Source organism: Anarrhichthys ocellatus, unplaced genomic scaffold, assembly GCF_004355925.1.
Source record: "Anarrhichthys ocellatus isolate YVR2014 unplaced genomic scaffold, GSC_Weel_1.0 scaffold81, whole genome shotgun sequence".
NCBI lineage: Eukaryota > Metazoa > Chordata > Actinopteri > Perciformes > Anarhichadidae > Anarrhichthys > Anarrhichthys ocellatus.
Window position 1 is genome coordinate 81,804 of NW_022280111.1, and position 21,662 is coordinate 103,465.

A 21,662-nucleotide genomic window follows, 5' to 3' on the forward strand; every position below is an offset into this window, starting at 1 on the left:
TCAGCGTCATCATCTTCGTGTCAACAGAAGTAATTCGCTCCCTCTTGCCGAGGAACACCGTGCGTTTGTGGACCGTATGAAGCACAGAGCTTCCTTGGAATCTTCCTCGTTCACTGTGACTGTAGCTTCTGAGGGCGGCAGTAAATATGTGACGTGCGTTACCTGGTGTCAGAGGTTAGAAATCCACCGTTACGAAGATGGGGAATAATGGCAGAGAAGTGCGAATGCTCTGTCGTTATCTTACACACTTTCAAAAATTGATGTAAAGAAACAGCCAAATCCCATAATCTCTGGTAATGGCGGACAATTACTATAATCTTTTTTTATGCTCACTATAATTAGCATTGACTAAATTTCTTGGTTTTGGGGAAGCATCCAAGGTCAATTTTATTTTAATGTAACTAAATTGGATTTTGAACTAGGAATCAATAGAGACCGACAGAACCCGCTGACCCCCGTTTACCCAAAGAAAATGAGCTGAAAGATTCCTGCCCGTCGCAGCAGCTGGGAACGTCTAAAACCGCCTAAACCCTGACCTCTCCCTGGGAGAAAACGCTCCGGGAATTGGCTTCGGACAGGTGGTCTTAAAAGTTGAGTGCGCAGAGCAACCTGTGGAGACCTGGAAGCAGTTAAACCTTACAATACCTAATCGTCAAGATGTGTGGGGGGATCAGCATTGGCTGTGTGTCGGAAGGGGGCAATAAACACTTATCTGTAAGGAGAAATTCCACTTATCACAAAGCCCTGTGCTCTTACTTCCTGTTTACAGAGTGCTCACAAAGGCTAGTGATAGCAAGTAGGACTTCCTGTTAGTCTTAAAGGGATGTATGTCTGTGCGCTGCAACACGGCGAGTGTTGTGTCTCCTAGAAGCAGAAGTGTTGCGGGACTCACTTGATGCTAATGCACTGGTGAATTCGGCAGAAGGTCTCAAAGATGAAGAGGCGGGCATTCTCAATGAAGTCCTCCAGGCAGGCGACCAGGAAGAAGTCGTTCACAAGAACCTAGAGAGACAGAGAGCATCATTACATAAGAGCAAGTGTGAATACGATGCAGAGTTATTTCTGCCTGTTTATAGGCCTGCCCTCCAAGTCGGTCTTACAGCTGTGTAAGGTCTGAGTAAGGCCAAACTGTTAAAGAAGACATTGAACAGCAATGGAGAGTCACGAGTGCAGCATTACTTGTTTCAATCAGTCTGTCTCCGGGCATTCATGTCTGATTCAATTAAAGAAAAATAATCTATTAACCGAAACCAAATCCAATACATTGTATACAAAAGGTTTGGAGTAAACAGTGAAGGGAGGACCATACTGGCTACATTTACATTATCAAAAAGGTTTTATCGAGTTTCCTGTGCAAGGTAGTAATCCCGGGCCCGGCAAGGTGCTTCAAATCAAACATTTCAAATTCAACCGCCTCACAGGACGGTGCAGGAAGAGCAGAGCCTACCACAGAGGTGACCACACCGCCTGTGACTTATCACCAGTCATCTGGTCTGCTGGTAGAGTCAACTCCACTGTGCAGGATCGCCGAATGCCTCGGCTACAGTCGGCCAACAACCGTAGCAGCCACCAGTCCAAATAAACTCACAGATGAGAGCAAGTCTCCTCAGCCGTCTGCATCACCTGTGGCTTGTTACGGCCTCGCTTTGGACACTTTGACACCGCCGCATATGGCCAATTCATCTGCTGTAACTGCTCGTGACCCGGCTGTGGCCCCAGAGGAACCGCTGTGTGCGTGTGTGAGAAACGCTCCCATTTCTCACTGCTTTGCCGCATTCCGACTCTCCGTTGAGCGCTGTTTCACATCGCAGGCCTCCATCTTTAAAAAAAAAAGTTCTCCCAAGATTTGCCCGCTCTTTGTTTGATTAAGCTCAGAAAAAGCTGCTATCTGCGCAGAGCTGCGCTTGAATGAATCCCAACTGCATGGCGCTATCGGGCAACGCGCGTTTCAGCTACGACAGCGCTTATCTAAAGGCTGATAAACTTTGAACAGTTAAGTGCCCCAATTACTGTCATCTGGGATTCAGACCACGGAGCTTCAGCTCATTCTGAGAAGGGGCTTGAAGAGCCCTTTTATGCCTAGTCTGAGGGCCTGACTATAGGTAGACCTATACTTTTCATTCTTTGACGTGCAAGCGTCTAACATCTGACAGTGATTCCAGATTGGGGTGGAGTGGGAAAGAAAGAAAAAAAGAAAACTGTACAGTCCGAGGAGGACAATTTAAACCAAGCTAAACCCATTTATAAGCACTTGGCTCAAACCATTATACAGGGAACACTGAACCAAAGACAGGAGAGCTGAAAACAATACCCATATCTTGCTATTACAGCAATCAGTTAATAGATGGCTGCCACTCTTCTCAATGGCTCAAAATTGATGCATTACAAATGCTCATCAAGACGAGAGCCCATCCCAATGGGGTATCAGTTTACCTCAACCCCTCCAGTCTGTGAAACCTCCCTTCAACTCGGACATAATGCACGTTTTAAAAGCTTGCGTGTGAATTTCTGCAGAGAGAGAGAAAAAAAACTGCATTGCTGACTTCAAACAAGACCATTTGGGGGAAAAATGTTTGCAGACCATCACAGGTAATGCATTAAAGGTGCCGTTTAACATTTCTTTTTGGAACCACCCACCTCGCTAGACCTGCCTGTGAACTGAACGGAGGTCAATAGAGGGCTTTTGTGCCTACTGGACATGCTCTGATAAGGCCGACGGGCAGGCCGGCGTTAAAAGGCACCTGCAATAATTTGGGCTCTGACCTGAGAGCTAGTTTGTTTTTGAGCAACTGTTTAAACCACAGTAGAGTCTCTGCAAACAGAACCCTGTGAGGCGAGGTCAAGACCGAAGAGTGTTGAACAAGGGCGTGTGTCATGTCTTCGCTGAAATAGGATACAACTCTAATAGTGTTGAAAATCTCTTAAACCATGCTTTGAATTGGGTTTTTTTGAGGGTATAGCTAAGAAAAAACAAATCATCCCCAGTGAGTTTGATGATAACTTCATTTGTTAAATAGTCAAATTAGGAAGTTGAAGACTCTTTGTATTAGCTTGAAAATAAGTTAAAACGAAACAGAACCGCCAGTAAACCGCTGACATGATTTATACATATCTACCCCTGGGAAGGAGCCATTTGATCGGGCCAGATGTTTTTCATTTTGGAGGCTTATCGTCAAGAGGCAGAAGATGAAAAAGGGGCCAAATAAGCCAGACTTTTGCCTTTCATTCCTCTGCAGGTCCAAATTATCGAGTCCGTAGGGGAAACCAAATTACAGCGTGTACGCAGAGAATGAACTACGTGATCAAGTTACCAAAATACACATACAGGACAACACCAGTTAGGACACCTGCTCTCTCTCTAAACTGGTTACTGTTCCCTGGACGTGTCCCATAGAATCTGACCAGCTCCTCATAACAGGGTCTGCTGGACGACTGCCATCAATGCTACACATCATTTATCATAATGATGCACAGGCTCTTCTTAACACATGTACTGTAAGGGCTGCTTGTTTCTAAAGCAAAGTACTACAAAGTAGCCAGTGGATGCTCTCTCTATGGAGAATGGAGGAAATCAGCACTGCTTATTCTTTTTTTTGGAGCATTTCTATTGTCTCTCAACATGGAGAAGGCGAGCCAGCAGCTCATAGTTAATGGTGCTAACAGTTCAAACAATGGGGACATTGCTAACAGAGCTAACAATGTTTACCTGAAGGGGGAACTGGAGGGCGGGCACTAGACGTTGCTTCACTACGCCTTTATTCAGCAAACAGTGGTTTGCTGCTATATTAATGCTCTGAATGTTAAAGAAAAAAATTTAATAAAATTCTACTTCCTCATTTGAGGTCATAGTAACTTATCAAATCACATTGATCACCGAGTGTTCAGCTTAGTAGCAAACACACAAAGAGGACTTTTAGAGTTTACTCATTCTATTCCCGCATCAAGAACTACTACTTACATGCAGCCATTACAAACCAAAATTGAAATAAATGCTCCAAATGGCCAGGCTATGACAGATCTCCCTCTTAAAACGAGTGTCTGCACGCCTCCGCAGAGACTTCTGCTTATAAAGCTTTTACTGTTAACTACCAGACTGATGGGTCAATTACAGGCCATAGTAAAATGTGACTGCAGCCTGAGTCATGCAGTGTCAAAGAGGACCTCTATATAACTGCTCTGTCTGAACCAGACCCAGGCAGAAGTGCAGCAGATAGAAGCACTGAGTGATCGGGGAGAAGGTCGGACGGAGATCATGTGATTACTAACGATGTTGACTGCCATGCTGTGCGGAAAGTTCAGGAGTGTGACCTGCACAACGGAGGTCCTCAGAAGACCTCTTGTTTAGTCACGGAGAGGCACAATAAACCAAGAACCAACTGCTACTTCGGGAACAAAAGGGTTGAAATGAATTTTGGCGAGGGTTACTGAAGCCGTTACTCACCGACTCACACTCCCTGAGTTTCTTCTGAGCACTGTCGAAGTCAAAGTTCACGTACAGGCACTCCACAAACTCTGTGATTGGATCTTTGTAGGTGTAAGATTCCTGGAAAATAAATTAGGATAGAATAAAATCAATCAGAAGGCCGATTATGGATCATAGCTGCTTTAGCTTACATTTTTTTAATGAAGTCAATGTTTAGCTATATTACGATGACTAGAATAAAGCAGACATAAACACCTTAAAATGTACCCATTTCTTTTTGCTATCAAGTAGAAATCAAAAATCCTAGGTTGTTTTAAGACGGTGACAATAATGACTGTGTAGTCAAAATAACAACCTGCAGGGCACAGTAGTTAAATAAACAAAACTTTTCTAGGGCTTGAGTGAAAGCACATTGTGAACTCTGAGGCGGTCTAAGTCACGCTTCGAGTCAGAGACCCAAGCTGACCCGAGGCCGCAGAGTAGAGAGCGCTGGGCACACGTTTTAGTGATTAAGACCAACGACCCACCGCTCAGACCTCTGCCGTAGCTACTGTCATTGGGTGGAGAAGGCGTCGCTAGAGTACACATTCACCAGAAGTAACGAGTTCAAGGCTTTGCCAGCTTGGAGCTGAACCCACATCCACTCACTGAGCTTAAAAGGAAGCGTTAGCGGAGCTATTGGGTTACATTCAGTTACTCATCCTCCAAAGCCGGTGTGGCCGATGAGCATTGAGCTGATAACTGTGTGCACTTTATAAACACAGAGGGTTTGAATAAAACAACAACAACAACAGAAATAAAAAGTGCGGTACCTGCTGAATGACCTTCACCAAATCCTTCAGGACCTGCCGACGCTTGCGGACGTCCTTGTTGGTAATGATCGCTGTGGTCAGGTAACGCAAGATGTGTGGGCACATCGTCTGGATAGCATTGAGGTATCTGGAATGAGGAAGGATAAAGATGATCGGACTGATGTAAGCAAAGACATGATCTTTACAAGAACACACAATAGAACATTTTGGCTGCCCATCGGGCTCCTGGCATTTAGAACAGAGGCGAGGCCTTTGCGGCTAAAACAGATAAATGTCCTAACAGGACCCTCGCTCCTGGACGTGGGACCCAGCATTAAGCCATCTCTTTCATTAGTGTCCTATGAGAGGGAGGTGGAAAAGGAAACCCTGGCGAGAAGATATAGATCAGTGAGCAGAGACCTGCCCAGTAGCCGAAACCCGATCCGTCAGGGACTGATGTTTCAACCACAGGTCAACTGGCTGAGGGCTGAACACAAGAGACAGGACGCTGTTACAGGCTGATTCTAATCCCACACCAACTCTGGAGACAGGGTTCCGTAAAAACAATGCGCAAGGCCTGCTGGCACACACACACAAGCACCACTTTCCTTGTCAAGATGGCAATCAATCGACCATTAACTGTATAACCAAAACTCCTTATTGGTTTCTAAATGTCTATCTTTGAACTTCACCCTCCACTCAACCCCAAATTGACCAAAATTCAATCTGAAAAGAGGAAGTGGAGTGGGCCCCCTCGGGTCTTCAATAGCTAAAGGAACACATGGTGTTCAGAGAACAGTTTAATTAGCTGGAACAATTAAAGGGACAGGGGACCTGTGGCAGTAGTGATGTCGAGTCTAAAAACAGCAGCGGCCATTCTGGTTTATGGAGGGCTCTCCCACCCTTTGTAGTTGCTCGACTCCCGTGGAAGACCGCAACGCTCCGCACTGTGTTCCTGATTAACTTACACCTACTCACTCTCCAAGGGCTCCAATAGCAAGCAATCTTGCATGAGTCATCATACCATATCTGGGGTGGGGGGGGGCATTCACCCCACTCCACTCGGGGGACTTCATATTTTTTTCTTTTCTTTTCTTTAGTTTGGAGGCAACAAGCGTCGCTGCTCTGGTTTGCTGAGGCATGCAGCCAAGAAATCGAGTACGAGTTCAAATTTGCTCTATTCAAGGGGGACTGTGGGAGAACACAGAAGAGGGACACGGTAACGGGGCCACGTTTCACGGCTCGTCTGGAACAGAAACTCATGTGGAACAATTGGAACGAGTGATATAGACTCGCGGTGTATCACGGCGTTGGTGTTTGCCCAGCTTGCACCTGTATCATACTTGGTTACTGAGCACCGTTTCCCCCTGAAGTCGGTGCAGTCCGTCAATAGTACACAAACACGGCTTTGGACCAACATCTGCTGACTGCAGGGGTGAGGGAGGTCAAATGTGGAGCCGAAGGCCAGCCGATGGTCACCGACTTCTGCCAAAGGAAGTACTGACCGTCAGAAGATGGGAAAACGAGTGCCAAGCCTCAGCGGGGAAAACATGAGGTTTCCCCGCTGTGAAACTGCAAAGCACACAAAACTACCTCAGTTTGTCCACACAGATGGCTGGGTGAGCTTTTCAGGAGTAATTATTGGGCAGGCCTCCTTAATTGTCCACAATAAAATTAAAAACCAAGTAAAATCCGGGGAACCAGACATTTGAGTGTGCTGTGTTGTGGTCGCCTGTCATACTCTCTGTGGCGGCCAATCATCTGAACAATTATGCAAGCCTGCAATCAGAACGGGGGGGGGGGGGGGGGCAACGACATCAAAATAGGCGGTGTGCAAATTTTAACGCAGTGTATAAAGTTTCCGATCTGCGATGCACATGGCCTCGTTCTCGACTTGGAGAGTAAACAGACCACACGAAAACACACTTCTGAAAGCACTTTAAAAATACCAGCGGGGTTCATGAAGAAGCCCACCACCCAAAAATGTGTTATTGAAGCAAATGGTTTTCTCCAAGTCAAGTTAATGTTATAGAATCACCTTCAATTACCTTTTCTCCAAATCCTCTTTAGCTCCAGAATTACCTTGAAGCTACAACCACTTTCATAGCTCGGCTATTTAAAACGGCTTACACAAGTGACTATTCTGCGTATGCTTTAGTTCAAACTGGTTTGCATCTCATTGTACCTTAATGAGCCGACAAGACACAAGGTTCACCCAAGCTACAGAACTTTGGCAACTTCCTGTTGCCCTTGTTTTGTGGAGATGGATCTTATCTTTACAACTACTTCCGGGTATTCTTGTCAACGTTTCGCAACTTCCTGGACGTAAAAGCAGGGGTTAGAGCGAGAAACTAAATAATGTTACTTACTGTGGCTGGTACAGAAAGAGCTCAATGATGTTGTCTCTGCCCTTGGGGTGGTTGAAGAAGACAAAGAGAGACCAGTGAATGAGCCATGTCCTCTGCTGGAGAGCTTGGAGAGGGGAGGTGACCGTCTGGACAAAGACAGAAATACAGGCAAGGGAGGAAGGTGAAGAAGATGACGGGTAACAATAATCATCAAGCATACAACCACTTCATACTCGAATCCAAGTTCTTAAGTAGTCAAACGAGTGTGTGTGTGTGTGTGTGTGTGTGTGTGTGTGTGTGAGGACTAAGATGCCACAGCAGAGCTCGACTGAAAGTGAAACGTCAATATGAGAGTCCATGTAAGGGAATCGAAATGTGGTATCAAATTCAGAGAAGTGGGGCATTTACGTTGTTATCGATAGTCTCCCTCAGGCGGGTGAGGTCCTCCATGGCAGCCTCCCAGTTCTGCATCAGGATCTCGGAGGCCAGCTTGCCCCACAGAGAGTTCAGGGCATTCCTGTCTGTAGCCGGGACCTTGGGAAGAGACACGGTGACTGTTAAAAACCCGACGCGCACACCGCTGCAACATGCAAAACAACAGATTTCATACACAGTGAGACTGGGGCCACGACTTGCCAGGCTTTAGTGGCCTCTTCTCTTATTTGTACTGGATGAATGTATTAAATGATGTCATCCTCAGGGAATGAAACTCGACAGAAAAAGAGACACGGATCACGAAAGGCTGTTTAGCTTTAAATGAAACCAAATTTTCTGCACTTTCAGATACTACAACCACTGCATTGCAGTTGACCATAGAGTTTGATCGCTAGATTACCACATTAAGTGAAGGCCTATTTGGAGCATGTGTGCCATTACGCTGTCTGAATAGTTTGCTAGAACTAAAGCATGTTGGTTGCAGTGCAGTTTACTTGATCGGGAAAGGCTGAAGGTCCTCAAACCTAACGGCCAATCAGCAATGACAGACTTGGAATCAATACCTGCATCGTGGGTTATTAGAGGGCCTTATTTACAGCAAGCATTTTCTATTTATATCACCAACAAAAAGTATAAAACTAAAATATGGGTCCATCTACACTCCACACCTGAAAAATCCAAAATTGTGCTATTAACTTCAATTATATGAAAAATGAGCGACCACCAACCTGAAAGACTAACAAGCAATTAGACGGGTGGGGCACACACAGCTAGAAGATATTCCTTATGATAATGTTTTAGTTACTGCACAATGCTGTTGGGTGAAACAATTATACAGGTTGTACAAGCTAGGATTAAAAGAAAAACGACATCCCTGCCCAAGGGTGCGTTGTGTTGCTTTATCGTTGACACTACACCGACGCCCACTCTACGAGGACAGATGGAGGAGGAGACTAAGTAAAGAATCTTAAGTTCAAATCTCAAGAAACCACTTTGAGATCTGGTAAGTTGTGACGGGCTTTGGTCAATTTATGTTTTGTTTTTCTTATGAAAGAAAAAATATTCAATGTATCCATTGATGGTTAATATAACTAACGGCAGCTTTAGTGATGAGACTGACAACCTAAGAAATAACAATCGCAAAGACATATCCTGTGCACTTAAACATGACTATACATTTTTTGCGTTTTTGAACATTTTGTTTTACTCTACTTCAGTCTTGAGAATGATAATTGCAATAACCCCCCCCCTTTCCCTCAGTAACTCTGGACAACTCCGCCGTTATCACGAGGTAATTAGGCTGAAATATGAACCGACACTAACAAGACACATCTTTGTGAGGATAATCACTCACACAAAAATGTCAGAGGCTACTGTTTCTGATTTCCAGAACAGACTAGAAACAAACAGAAAAAAAACAAAGAGTCAGGTAATGAAGCACAGGTTGAGAATGCCTCTGAACCTCAGCGAGGCAATCGCTCTGTAGTAGGACACTGGACTGCACCCTGGGGCTCATGGGAAACTCTGCGCCACGGTGGTTCACGATAACACCAAACACCAGACGCAGTGACATGAGTCAAGCAGGAAGTCAGGGTGGGTGTCTGCTGAGCGGCTGGAGAAACCGAGATCCTAACCACACACCCCCGTCCGCCGTCGGACAGCCGCTGAAGTGGACTGTGAGACACGACAGACGTGCAAGCAGAGGAAACACTAAAAAAGAGCAGGCTTCCGCAGGAACCCCACAAATTGGTGAAGATTATCCGGATATAGAGGATTTCTTTTTTTTTAACTTGGCAAATACCATTTAATCTCTGATAACATGTCAACGAGCTGCTATAATGACATGGTAACATTTAGAAAGCCTCCTGTGCCCATCTATCCGGTACAACAGACGTTCTTTGATCACACACCACAACTAGGGTCCATTATAAATGTTGTTTTTTAAAGTGTAGAAGTCCAAAGAAAGATCAGCATTGTAACAGTGAGGAAAAAAAAAATAGCTCCACTGCCAGTAGAAAGGTCAGCGTCTCATCTGTTGAAAGTGTTGTGTTGGTTATTTTTTTTCCCTCTCCTGGAAGTCCCTGCCTGCTACGTTTGGCTGACCTTCAGGTCATTATGGCAACTTTCTACACACTCACACACACTCACACACACACTCACACACAGTCTGGCTTTCACTAGTGGCCACGCTAGAAAAGTTTCAGTACCTGGGTTTTTCCAGCAGTTACCTTAAGTTTCCATTGGTTTGTGAAACGGGCACATTTTCGTTGACTGGCCAGCAACAATAAATGGACTGTGCTGGTGATCCGTCGGGATACTTAATCTTTATTCTTAACATTCAATCCCTGCATTAAGTGATGATATGAATAAGTTGCTCTTTTCGGGCTAGGCCACGCTGTAACTGGACCTGAGGCATGGATTTTGCAAGGCTGGCTTCCTTCGTTTAATTGACTGGGTTTCCCACGTTAAATGACTTTATGGAGCCTCACCTCTCCCATGCGGGGGAGGGAGAGACGGACAAGGGGCCTGTGAGGATGGGAGGTCCACAAAACACCGAAAAGAGGGGGGGGTATACAGACTCACACTAATGAAATCCATTTCCACCTTTTCCACATCTGAAAAGCCTCTCGCGTTGTCAAGAGTAAGCAACAGATATCTAGTTACAGAGCCTGATCTGTTTGGAACTCAAAATGTTTTAGGGGTAAAACAAAAAAAACAAATCAGTGCTGGACTTCGAACAACATACCTCAATTAGAGCAATTTTGGTTTATTTAGACTGAGTTGCAAAGCCATAAACAACTGTTGTTGGAACAGTGGGACATATCTATTGCAAGCTTTTGAAGACCTTTCTTAATGCTTTCTTTTTTTGGTCGGGAGTGGAAGTGGAAACCTTGGGTGAATTACCCGTCATCTTGTCTCGGATGTTACTCGTCCTTCTACAGATTTGAGCAGATCAGTAGAAAAACCCATCAAATGAAGTGCCCGACTGCTTCGGGTTAAGAGGGTTGCTTGTAACGATGCGGGTTTATCATCGCTCGGAGCCACTGCCAAGTCTTTCCGGCATAGTGACGTGTGCACGACTAGCCAGAGTCACTGACATCCCAAAAGACAAGGGGCGACGCGGTGCAGTATCAAATGCCAATTAGGAGAGGAACAAAAAGACGGTCTGAATGTCTTTCGCTGTAATGAATAGACAAAATGTTGATCTTATTCTTGCCCATTCTTTCAGGGGTCCCTGGTTTACCGCAGAGCTAAATGCCGAACCAAAGACCAACAAAAGCAGGAGGACAAGTGAGTGACACTTGGAAAACCACTAGCTACGCGGGCCGGTTCAACTGGTCATTATGGGATGTTCAACACTTGATGCGAGATAACATCGAAGACAGCTGAATTTCTGCTGGAACTGTGGTGTTATTACAACTGGAACAATAATCTAAGTCAACAAAGGGGAGCTACTAGGCTGAGGATGCCCGACATGCGACCTTGAAGGCAGCTTCAGCGAAGGCAACAACTGACGCCAGCCAGGCGCAGCTGCTTGCATAGTTAATGATGTAATCACCTTGGACGCAGACCTCAGAGCTGCTGTACAGTTCACACCACTCGGTAACTTCACAGTAGAGAACTCTATGGTTGAGATAGTCAATGAGTGCAAAGTCCAGGTGCCTGATTTCTCGCGCCAATTCCTGGTTCCATTGGTAAGGGGAAAAAAGAGTTTACTTTTTATCATAAAAATTTGTGTTATGACCGGCGCAACACAACCTCCACTTGGTGTTGTTTCCTCCAGCTCACTCTCTTACATTTAATAATACACAAGCTGGACACCTGTTGTGTTTCTCATGTGAACTCTGGACAATGTCCGGAGAATCAGGTCCGTGACTTAAAAAAACTGAAATCACGTAGCGGTCTCGTAATTTAATAAACATAAACAACCAAGTCGCTTGCTGTTCCTTGAATTTTCAAAGTCAATTTCAGCGTTTCTACGTTCCTCTGGAAGTTCCCTGAATCTCGTCGTCTAATATCGACAAATATGGAACATCGTTTTGTGGTCAATTTTGACAGCCCTCCTTCACTGTTAATGTGCCATGGGATCTAGTCAACAGCAGATTAGCGCCTGCTAAAAACTTCTAGTGTGAAGTTACCTTGAATCTAACCACAAGCTTTTTTCTTCACATACCCCGAACTCCGGAAACTTCCACTTCACTAAGAATGCCGATCACTGCAACAATCCTGTATACCTCTTCTTTTGTGATGGAAGAAAAGCCCGGCCCAGAAGATAAAGCTGAACAGTTCAAATTCATTGACGAGAATACTGCCAATACTCTGTGAACTATAATTATCGTCTTTTGCGTAACATACTTTGGCATTATTTGATTTTTGTACAAAGATTTATCTACCTTTGGATTGTATGATTTGAAATCACAGCCTAATGAAAAGACGTCACAGGTGCGCAGCCCTCCCTGCTAACTCAGAGATGCCTCGCATAACTTAAGCCCATCGTAAACTCAAGAAGTCGTGACTAGGGACTCTCTGGCCACAGCACTCAAATCAATAAGCTGTCTGCTGAAGCAGACTACAGACAGATTATGCAGTCCGGTCCACCACTGATCACTTGGCCCCCGTAAAAGATCCTACTCCAGTCTTAGTGCAGCAGCCCCCCCCCCTCCCCCAATACTAAAGACGTGCGTGGAATTGAACAGGCAGTGACATCAGCTTTTCATATTCAATTACTTCTAAGTGTTCATTTCCTCTCCTATGCGAGCGTTGGCCTTATGAGGAATTAAAGCAATCCGGCAAACATAATGCGATGTTCAATGTCAGAGATGCCAGTATATGAACGGGGACGGTAAAATAGTCCAGACACTCTGTTAAGTGAGGTAAGGTGTGCAGTGATCAGCAAACATCACTAATAAACCTTAACTGGTGTCAATGACGCTGGGGGAAAAAAAAAACAAACAAAAAAAAAAAAAAAACTTACCAAGACCCGGAAGAAGTACAGGTATTCTGCAGCTCCGGAGTAGTTCCCGCACTCGTACTGGAACTTGGCATATCTGTACAGCGTGTCCAAGTACTCCTGACGGAACTTCAAAAAGGAAGACGAAGAAAGTATCAATATCACAAACGGAGAAAATGTGAATCGTTGCCGGACCGAGTCAAAACAACACATATTTTGAAATCAAACATTGTGCTCGCTCTGTAATGTCATGCAGCTGTGGCGCCGAAGGAAATCCCCCGTTTTGTGTCACATATATTGGGTGTTTCAGGGTGAGGGCGAGTCATCAAATACTACTTCTCAAACATCTGGGCTGCAGCGAAATATATGAACTAAATTGCACATCTAATTATTTAATTGCATATTTATTTGTAGAAGTAACATCATTTGGTGGCACACCGCTGCTAAATGAATAGATAGCATATCGGTGGTATTCTGCCATGAGCAGCGATATATATATATAGATAGATAGATAGATAGATAGATAGATAGATAGATATAACGCGTTAACGCATTCATTAATTGACGCCGACAATTATTATATAGCACGTTAACGCATTTTTTTATTTTGAAAGTCCGTGGAGGAAGTCATCAGCAAACTACGTTGATGCAGCTTGTGGGAGATGTTTAGATAAACAAAAGCAAGACAAGCAGAGTTACAACATGCACCAGCTGTTGCTCTGCCTGGAGACTACTGGACATCGCTGCGGTAAAGTCAGCAGACACTTACATTTTAGTGCACCTATATGCTGAAATTCACGGTAAACGCATTCAAACGGCACAGGTCGGGAGCAAGCGAAGGACTTTGAAAGTTAACGGAAAGATTAGCATGCGACAACATCCGGTTTTCAGAATAAGATGCCAACAAAGTATGAATTATATTCACATTAAGTATAAAACATGCTACCTGCATCTCGTGAGTTAAAAGGAAAATATACATGATATAAGAATGATATAATATAAGAAATATGATCGCTACTGTGTAAAGAGAATACTGCTGTTAAAAAGCACCTTATTTGTTTTAATAAGTGTTTGCAAACCAAATGTTATTGCCCTTTTGTTCATATAGCAGTACTTTTAAAATAAAAGTGCGCAATACACTACATTTGAATTCATTATTGAACTTTGTCATAACAATGCGATTAATCGCAAAAAATCCATGCGATTAATCGCGATTAAACATTTCAATCGTTGCCATATATATATATATATATATATATATATCCTATCAAGCCTGCTCGTCTTCCTATATTTAACCGTTCTTCCTGCTGTCCAGTATCTCACAGCAGTGCACTGACGTCAGGCCATCCACTGAGATCCAGTAGAACTGTGACGGGCCGTGGGTGCTCCTTTCCCACAGCGTGCTGAGGGGCCCTGAGGACAGCGAGCAGGTCAGCGGGACACCGGATTGGGAGGGGACCGACGGAGGGGGAGGGCGAGGAGCCAAACGTCCCGGTAAATATAGAACCTCCGGCATTCTTGCGGCTCTTTCCACGAGTCCGCGAGCGTTTATTCTTAACACGTCACCGCAGAATGCAAATGTCCGCAGGATTTGTGCAAGCCATACAAACCCCGAAAATGAGTTAAGGGTTTTTGGGAAGAAGTTCTGCAGTTCCCTGCTCGGCCCGCCCCTCCCACTTCGCCCCTAAAACAACCGTGGGTTCACACAGGAGCCATGGGAAATGCAGCGGAGAAGTGAGATGTCAGCAGATCGGGCCAACTTACATTATGCTTTTCTGCCAAGTAGTCAAAGAGCATTCGTCCATCTCTGCAAAAGAAGAAAAAAGAGAGACAGTTCCTGTAGTTAGAGGCCATTTAACTTGAGTCGCCGTTTGGCTGACATCCTGGTGTTTCGGAGTCCAGTTCAGGTATATTTTTCCACTTCTGGTCAACAGCCGTACGTGAATGAAGACCACTCTTAAAACTGTGCGATCGGCTGTTTATCCAAGCCATGTCTAACAAATTATATCTTATTTCTCAGCACAGTTTTTCAGTCTCCATGGCTTCGTCAAAACTGGCTCCTCTAAGCTGTCGTATCGCCCGTAACCTAAAATGTGGACACCACATTTAAACATTGTGTGCTTCCAGAGTATGCTCACTTCTACAGTGTGACTGTGTGTTACGTGAAGCTCATTTAGGCCGAGGCAGAATTCTTCACGGCCACAGCCCAGGACGTGTTGACGCGGATACAAAATATCTAATATTGTGCGTTGCACTTGTTATGGGATTTAGATGAGAGTCAGCTGCCGAGCTGTCTGACAAGTGGCAACTGTTGGTGGAAAAGTCTGCACGGCATTGTGCCGCCATCTTCAGCGCCAAAAAAAGTCAAGGGGCCATCGGCAGCGTGTCGACTCAAAAAAACACCAAAAGTGTTTCTCGCTGCTTTAACAAGTCCAAACAAATGAGAACATGCATCAAAGTTCACCCTAATGGTGATGCTAATCCACGGAGTGTGTCTTATAATGACAGATTGTTTATAGATATGGTACTAACATGATTTATTATAATAGCTGGGCTCGGTTTCTGGCTTCAGCAGTTGTCCAAATAAAGCCTGGTAAGGCATGTAGGCCTATTAACTAACTGTTCAATAAAAGTACTTAGACCATTAGGTTCTATTAGCCATTAAAATGCTTTGTGGATCCGCGCGTGTAAACCACAAAGGACAGGATTCAAATATTAAACTGTTCCTGGTTTCCAGCACTGGATGATCCTCTAATGCAGAAATAATGTTAAAAACAAGCAACTGCATGGAGCGTAACTTGGGTCATAATGATGGAGTAAAACTTTTTGCATGTCCGTTGGCTCGAGAGAGAGAGAGAATTCTTCATTGACCCCAGATGAGTTTCCTATTGTTTTACGAACCCAATGGTTTGAAGAAAAAAAGCAATGCATAACTTAAGACAGACATGTGAGCCCTCATCCAAAACAAAAAGGACGATTTCCTCCTTACTTCGTCCTGACAGCAACCTAACGATAGCACAGACATGTGCTAAGTCAATGTTGCCATTATCGGGCTTCCAATCTCACATAACAGTTCCTACAAAGCCGCATCTTAAATAAACAAATGTCTGCAGCCCAACTGAAACAATATAACAAAACGGTATAAGCTAAAGAGAGAGGGAAATGGAAAATGCTTTTGATTAACTATACACACTCCCGCCAAGAAACAAAAAAGAGAGGATAAAGACCGAATGTGACCAAACTATTTTAATCACGGCATACGACAAAACAGTCTTAATAAAGTTAACCGCAACATCTTGCGTCCGTTACTTTTTACGTCTGTATTTGCTGTCAGGCTGAATGCATTTTTCATTCAAAGCGGGCCGTTGCATGGACTCCACAGAATCCTTCCTCAGTGCTGCTGTGCCGTCTACCGTTCCAAATAACCCGTTCTACTGATCCCAGAATCACGGCAAGTAAGACCGGGAATAAACTCCACGACCTCACTGAGGCTTATCAAAAATCTATTTTAGGATAATGGTTAAACAGAGAAATGCTACTACTCTCTATTTAGCAAAGGAAACGGGCTTTACCTGGTGGACTGCATCTGCCTCGTTGTCTCTGGGTCCTCGAACATTTTCACAATGGGCTCCGTCTCGGACTGCAGCTGCTTCAGCTGGGCCACGACCTCCGTCCTCTTCTCCCTGAGAGCTGACACAGAGCGGATGAAGACAGTCATGAGCTCCGCAGCACCATAAACCGACATTGTACACGGCCTGCTACCCCGAGCACTGAAAACACTATCAAAGTTTACTGCTAAATCAATTCGGAATGGAGTGCTGTGGTGTAGTGCAGAGCCCCTTTACGATTTCCATAAAGAAACATTAACATCTTCCTTGGTTTTTTTTTTTTTTTAGTGATGGGGATGAGGAGTGTGTATCCACCAGGCGTCATCACTTACTCTGGGGAATTTCCTTGTCTAAATAAAGGCTTCTGTACACGTCCATGGCGAAGTCCACCATGTTAGTGTCACTGAGGAGGTCCAGTTTTCCATGAAGCAGCTCCTGCTCATTGTAGATCTAAGACACAGGGACAAGGATGGAAGACAGAGGTGAGTGTGGTGTTTTTGTACAATGTTATTATCTTCATTAGGTTCTGATGAAGTTATAAAGAACCCCCCAGACAAGGAGGGGTGGAGAGTAGCGAAGGCTGAGAGAAAGCCTAATTATACACGATAATTTATTGTCTTTCAATGGAATCATATCGTGATGAAATCATATTAAGGAATGATTACGACGTCTATATTGATAATACGCACATACTAAGTCAAATTTCTCAGAAAATATGATTATTTTGCACTAAAGTTAATTAAATGAGAAAAGTCACTTTTCATTTGTCAAGAATTTAGAAAAACCAAGTGGTAATTACATATAAACTATATATTTATTGAATTACCAGAAACATGCTATATTGTGATAGATAGATAGATAGATAGATACACATACATACATATACAGTGGGTACGGAAAGTATTCAGACCCCTTTAAATTTTTCACTCTTTGTTTCTTTGCAGCCATTTGCTAAAATCAAAAAAGTTAATTTTATTTCTCATTAATGTACACTCGGCACCCCATCTTGACAGAAAAAAACAGAAATGTATAAATTTTTGCAAATTTATTAAAAAAGAAAAACTGAAATATCACATGGTCATAAGTATTCAGACCCTTTGCTCAGTATTGAGTAGAAGCACCCTTTTGAGCTAGTACAGCCATGAGTCTTCTTGGGAAAGATGCAACAAGTTTTTCACACCTGGATTTGGGGATCCTCTGCCATTCTTCCTTGCAGACCCTCTCCAGTTCCATCAGGTTGGATGGTGAACGTTGGTGGACAGCCATTTTCAGGTCTCTCCAGAGATGCTCAATTGGGTTTAGGTCAGGGCTCTGGCTGGGCCAGTAAAGAATGGTCACAGAGTTGTTCCAAAGCCACTCCTTTGTTATTTTAGCTGTGTGCTTAGGGTCATTGTCTTGTTGGAAGGTGAACCTTCAGCCCAGTCTGAGGTCCAGAGCACTCTGGAAGAGGTTTTCTTCCAGGATATCTCTGTACTTGGCCGCATTCATCTTTCCTTCAATTGCAACCAGTTGTCCTGTCCCTGCAGCTGAAAAACACCCCCATAGCATGATGCTGCCACCACCATGTTTCACTGTTGGGATTGTATTGGGCAGGTGATGAACAGTGCCTGGTTTTCTCCACACATACCGCTTAGAATTAACGCCAAAAAGTTCAATCTTGGTCTCATCAGACCAGAGAATCTTATTTCTCATAGTCTGGGAGTCCTTCATGTGTTTTTCGGCAAACTCTATGCGGGCTTTCATATGTCTTGCACTGACGAGAGGCTTCCGTCGGGCCACTCTGCCATAAAGCCCCGACTGGTGGAGGGCTGCAGTGATAGTTGACTTTGTGGAACTTTCTCCCATCTCCCTACTGCATCTCTGGAGCTCAGCCACAGTGATCTTTGGGTTCTTCTTTACCTCTCTCACCAAGGCTCTTCTTCCACGATTGATCAGTTTGGCTGGACGGCCAGGTCTAGGAAGAGTTCTGGTCGTCCCAAACTTCTTCCATTTAAGGATTATGGAGGCCACTGTGCTCTTAGGAACCTTGAGTGCTGCAGAAATTCTTTTGTAACCTTGGCCAGATCTGTGCCTTGCCACAATTCTGTCTCTGAGCTCCTTGGGCAGTTCCTTCAACCTCATGATTCTCATTTGCTCTGACATGCACTGTGAGCTGTAAGGTCTTATATAGACAGGTGTGTGTCTTTCCTAATCAAGTCCAATCAGTTTAATTAAACACAGCTGGACTCCAATGAAGGAGTAGAACCATCTCAAGGAGGATCAGAAGAAATGGACAGCATGTGAGTTAAATATGAGTGTCACAGCAAAGGGGGTGAATACTTATGACCATGTGATATTTCAGTTTTTCTTTTTTAATAAATTTGCAAATATTTCTGCATTTCTGTTTTTTTCGGTCAAGATGGGGTGCTGAGTGTACATTAATGAGAAATAAAATGAACTTTTTTGATTTTAGCAAATGGCTGCAATGAAACAAAGAGTGAAAAAATGAAAGGGGTCTGAATACTTTCCGTACCCACTGTGTGTGTGTGTGTGTGATATATATATATATATATAGATATAGATATAGATATATATATGTTAGAGATATGAAAAGAGATATGACACCAACAGTAATTTTCTATTATCTTCACTATATTTTCCATTAATGCCTTTGTTACAACTAGTTGTTTTCTACGATGCATTTTTTTGCAACATGACCCAAAATGAGCTGCCATCCAAGCTGTGGGGGTGCAGTCATGAAGGAGAACTTTAACAGGTCTTCCTCGTGGTAATAAGAGACATGCGCTTGTGACAGATATTAAGATTAAGATATTGTTATGTGCTAGGCAATTCCAAGAATTGAGAAAATCTGATTAATTTTTCAATTTAAAGGTTTGCTTGTTCTACGAATGTAACTCAAATCCCGTGACTGCACACTGGTGGCCATGTTGGATTGTTTCTGATAGATTAACAGAATCCTCTCGTTGAGCCGATTTTGGTGGATTGTTGAGACAGAATAATAAATTGTATGAGGAGGCCGCCATGTTGTTTCCTGTTTGAAAGGGCGAGTAGAGAACCAGGGACCAATCAGGTGCATTCCACAATAGGCAATGTCACCAGAGGGAAGTAGACACTTACTCATGAAGGGGACAATTTAATTGGCAGTAAGTCCTCCAGCGCACTCACTGGATTGGGTGGAGATGTAGCGTAACGCTACTTCTTTCAGCAACGGGCTGCTCCTGTATTATTGCCACATCAAGTCTTTACGTTGTAAAGGCGTTCATAGATGCTTCAGGATGAATCCCATTGTATTAGTCACCTGTGCTATTGGAGAAGGTGAATCCTATGCAGGGGCCTTCATAATTAAACAAAGTGGTTTAATTGGCTACGTGTCCATATCAAGAAAACAACAGATACAGGCCACAATAGTTAGGCTAGGCAACTATTTTCAAGTGATCTCCTTGAAACCTTCATGTAGATTAAAAAACAATAAGTAAAATAATTGTATTAAAACAGAAATAGCTAAATTAGAGATGATCAACATACAACGCAAAGTGCGTTCCCTAGAAATAACCATGTTGACTATTACTTAATTGATCCACTGCAACAAAAGAGACTTGACCTAAAGTGAAACTTGACTGGGACTTGCATAAAATGACTTAATGTTAATATCTTTGGCCCGTACACAATAAACAATATTAAAACATAAAGTTACTTGTGCTTTGAGTAATTTCATGTCAAATGGTCATTTTTAATTTTACTTGAGCAATTATAATCGGAGTTATTGTATTTTTAACGTTAATTGAGTATTTTCATTAGCATTACCCACCACTGCAGGCAAGTCGAGACAGAATGGCATACTGGCTAAAGGTTAGCTTGTTATTAGCTTAGCAATTTACGTTAAAGGTTAGCTAGGCCACCCTTACGTTACTATAAGTGAACATGGCGGGTGTCTGCTAATAGTTAACATCATTAATAACGGTACATATCTTCCAGCTGTTGAGCAATATGTCACAACATTAACCTAAATATGTGTCCCGTTATGTTATTACTGCTTTTTTTTAGCTTCCAAGGGTTAGCATAGCCTGTGCTAGCCCGGGTATGACTGGTTAATTTCCCAGTATATAAAGGTACCGGGCGGCATCTGGGCTGACCTGCAGTCTATGAAAGGCACCACAGAACAACTGTGTAACGTTACAACCATAGACTGCGTTCAACCCAGCTACTGATAACGTGTTTAGTGATAAGGCGCTCTCCAACAATCATCTGAATCTGAAACAGCGCGTGGCTGCTCAACCATTGTAAAGTTAGTCGAAATCAAAGCATGACTTCCGGTACTATATTTTCAATGTAAAAATCAAGTAATGTGTAGTAATACGGTGTGTAACATAACATATAACTATTATTCCGAAATACCAAATTGTATTTTCTCTACATGTGTTGATCTAATCACTGACACGTTGTTCTGCTGTTTCTTTTGTTCTGTTCTCCACAAAAGTTTCTCGTTCCGTTTGTCAAAGGTGACGTATTTTTCGCTTTTATTTTGAAGGCAGTGAGCTATATATCCGGCTCCACTCTGGTTGAATGCGTTTACTTTACACAGCTACAGAAAATGTGACCAACTCCTTAACGCGCACACAGCTTTTAAAACGGTTATAAAGCCGTATATAGCTTTTTGAAACAACGAAAAAATGTAACGAAATGTTTACGTGTTTATATATTTCATACCTCTTTTACAGACAGGAACTCCAGCAGAGGAAAAACGAGATGACGGTCTAAAAAGTGAGCAATTTTGGTGGTGAGGTCGTATTCCGCCATCTTTGCTCCGAGGAAAGGAAACCGGAAGTGTGATGCAGCTGTGTAAAGAGGGACTGACCAATCAGCGACATGCTCAACATCCTCAACCTCCAAGGTGTCTATCTATCTATCTATGATAGATAGACTAATAGTTTTTTTGCACTTTATTTATTTATTTGTTTAACTATGCACTCTTATACCACTGTGCACTCCTTTCAATATATTTATTTCTGATATGCTTGAACTGTTTCTATGATTATTATTATATTACTTTCTGGTTCTAGTCATGCTTTTGCAATGTGCAGGCATTCATAATATATATATATATAT

At 43.4% G+C, this 21,662-nt stretch overlaps 1 protein-coding gene across 1 annotated transcript in view; it reads right to left on the bottom strand.

Annotated features, from left to right (window-relative positions):
• Positions 1-21,383, bottom strand: part of eif3ea (eukaryotic translation initiation factor 3, subunit E, a) — a 28,122-nt gene extending 6,739 nt beyond the window's left edge. The window contains exons 1-10 of the mRNA XM_031874472.1: positions 21,264-21,383; positions 16,889-17,006; positions 16,521-16,638; positions 14,713-14,755; positions 12,973-13,077; positions 7,971-8,096; positions 7,584-7,708; positions 5,236-5,362; positions 4,442-4,543; positions 893-1,002 (exon numbers count right to left, since the gene is read on the bottom strand). Of these exons, the coding sequence (XP_031730332.1) occupies positions 893-1,002; positions 4,442-4,543; positions 5,236-5,362; positions 7,584-7,708; positions 7,971-8,096; positions 12,973-13,077; positions 14,713-14,755; positions 16,521-16,638; positions 16,889-17,006; positions 21,264-21,353 (1,064 nt within the window). The 5' untranslated portion in view covers positions 21,354-21,383. The remainder of the gene's footprint in view (positions 1-892; positions 1,003-4,441; positions 4,544-5,235; positions 5,363-7,583; positions 7,709-7,970; positions 8,097-12,972; positions 13,078-14,712; positions 14,756-16,520; positions 16,639-16,888; positions 17,007-21,263) is intronic.
• Positions 21,384-21,662: the final 279 nt, after the last annotated feature.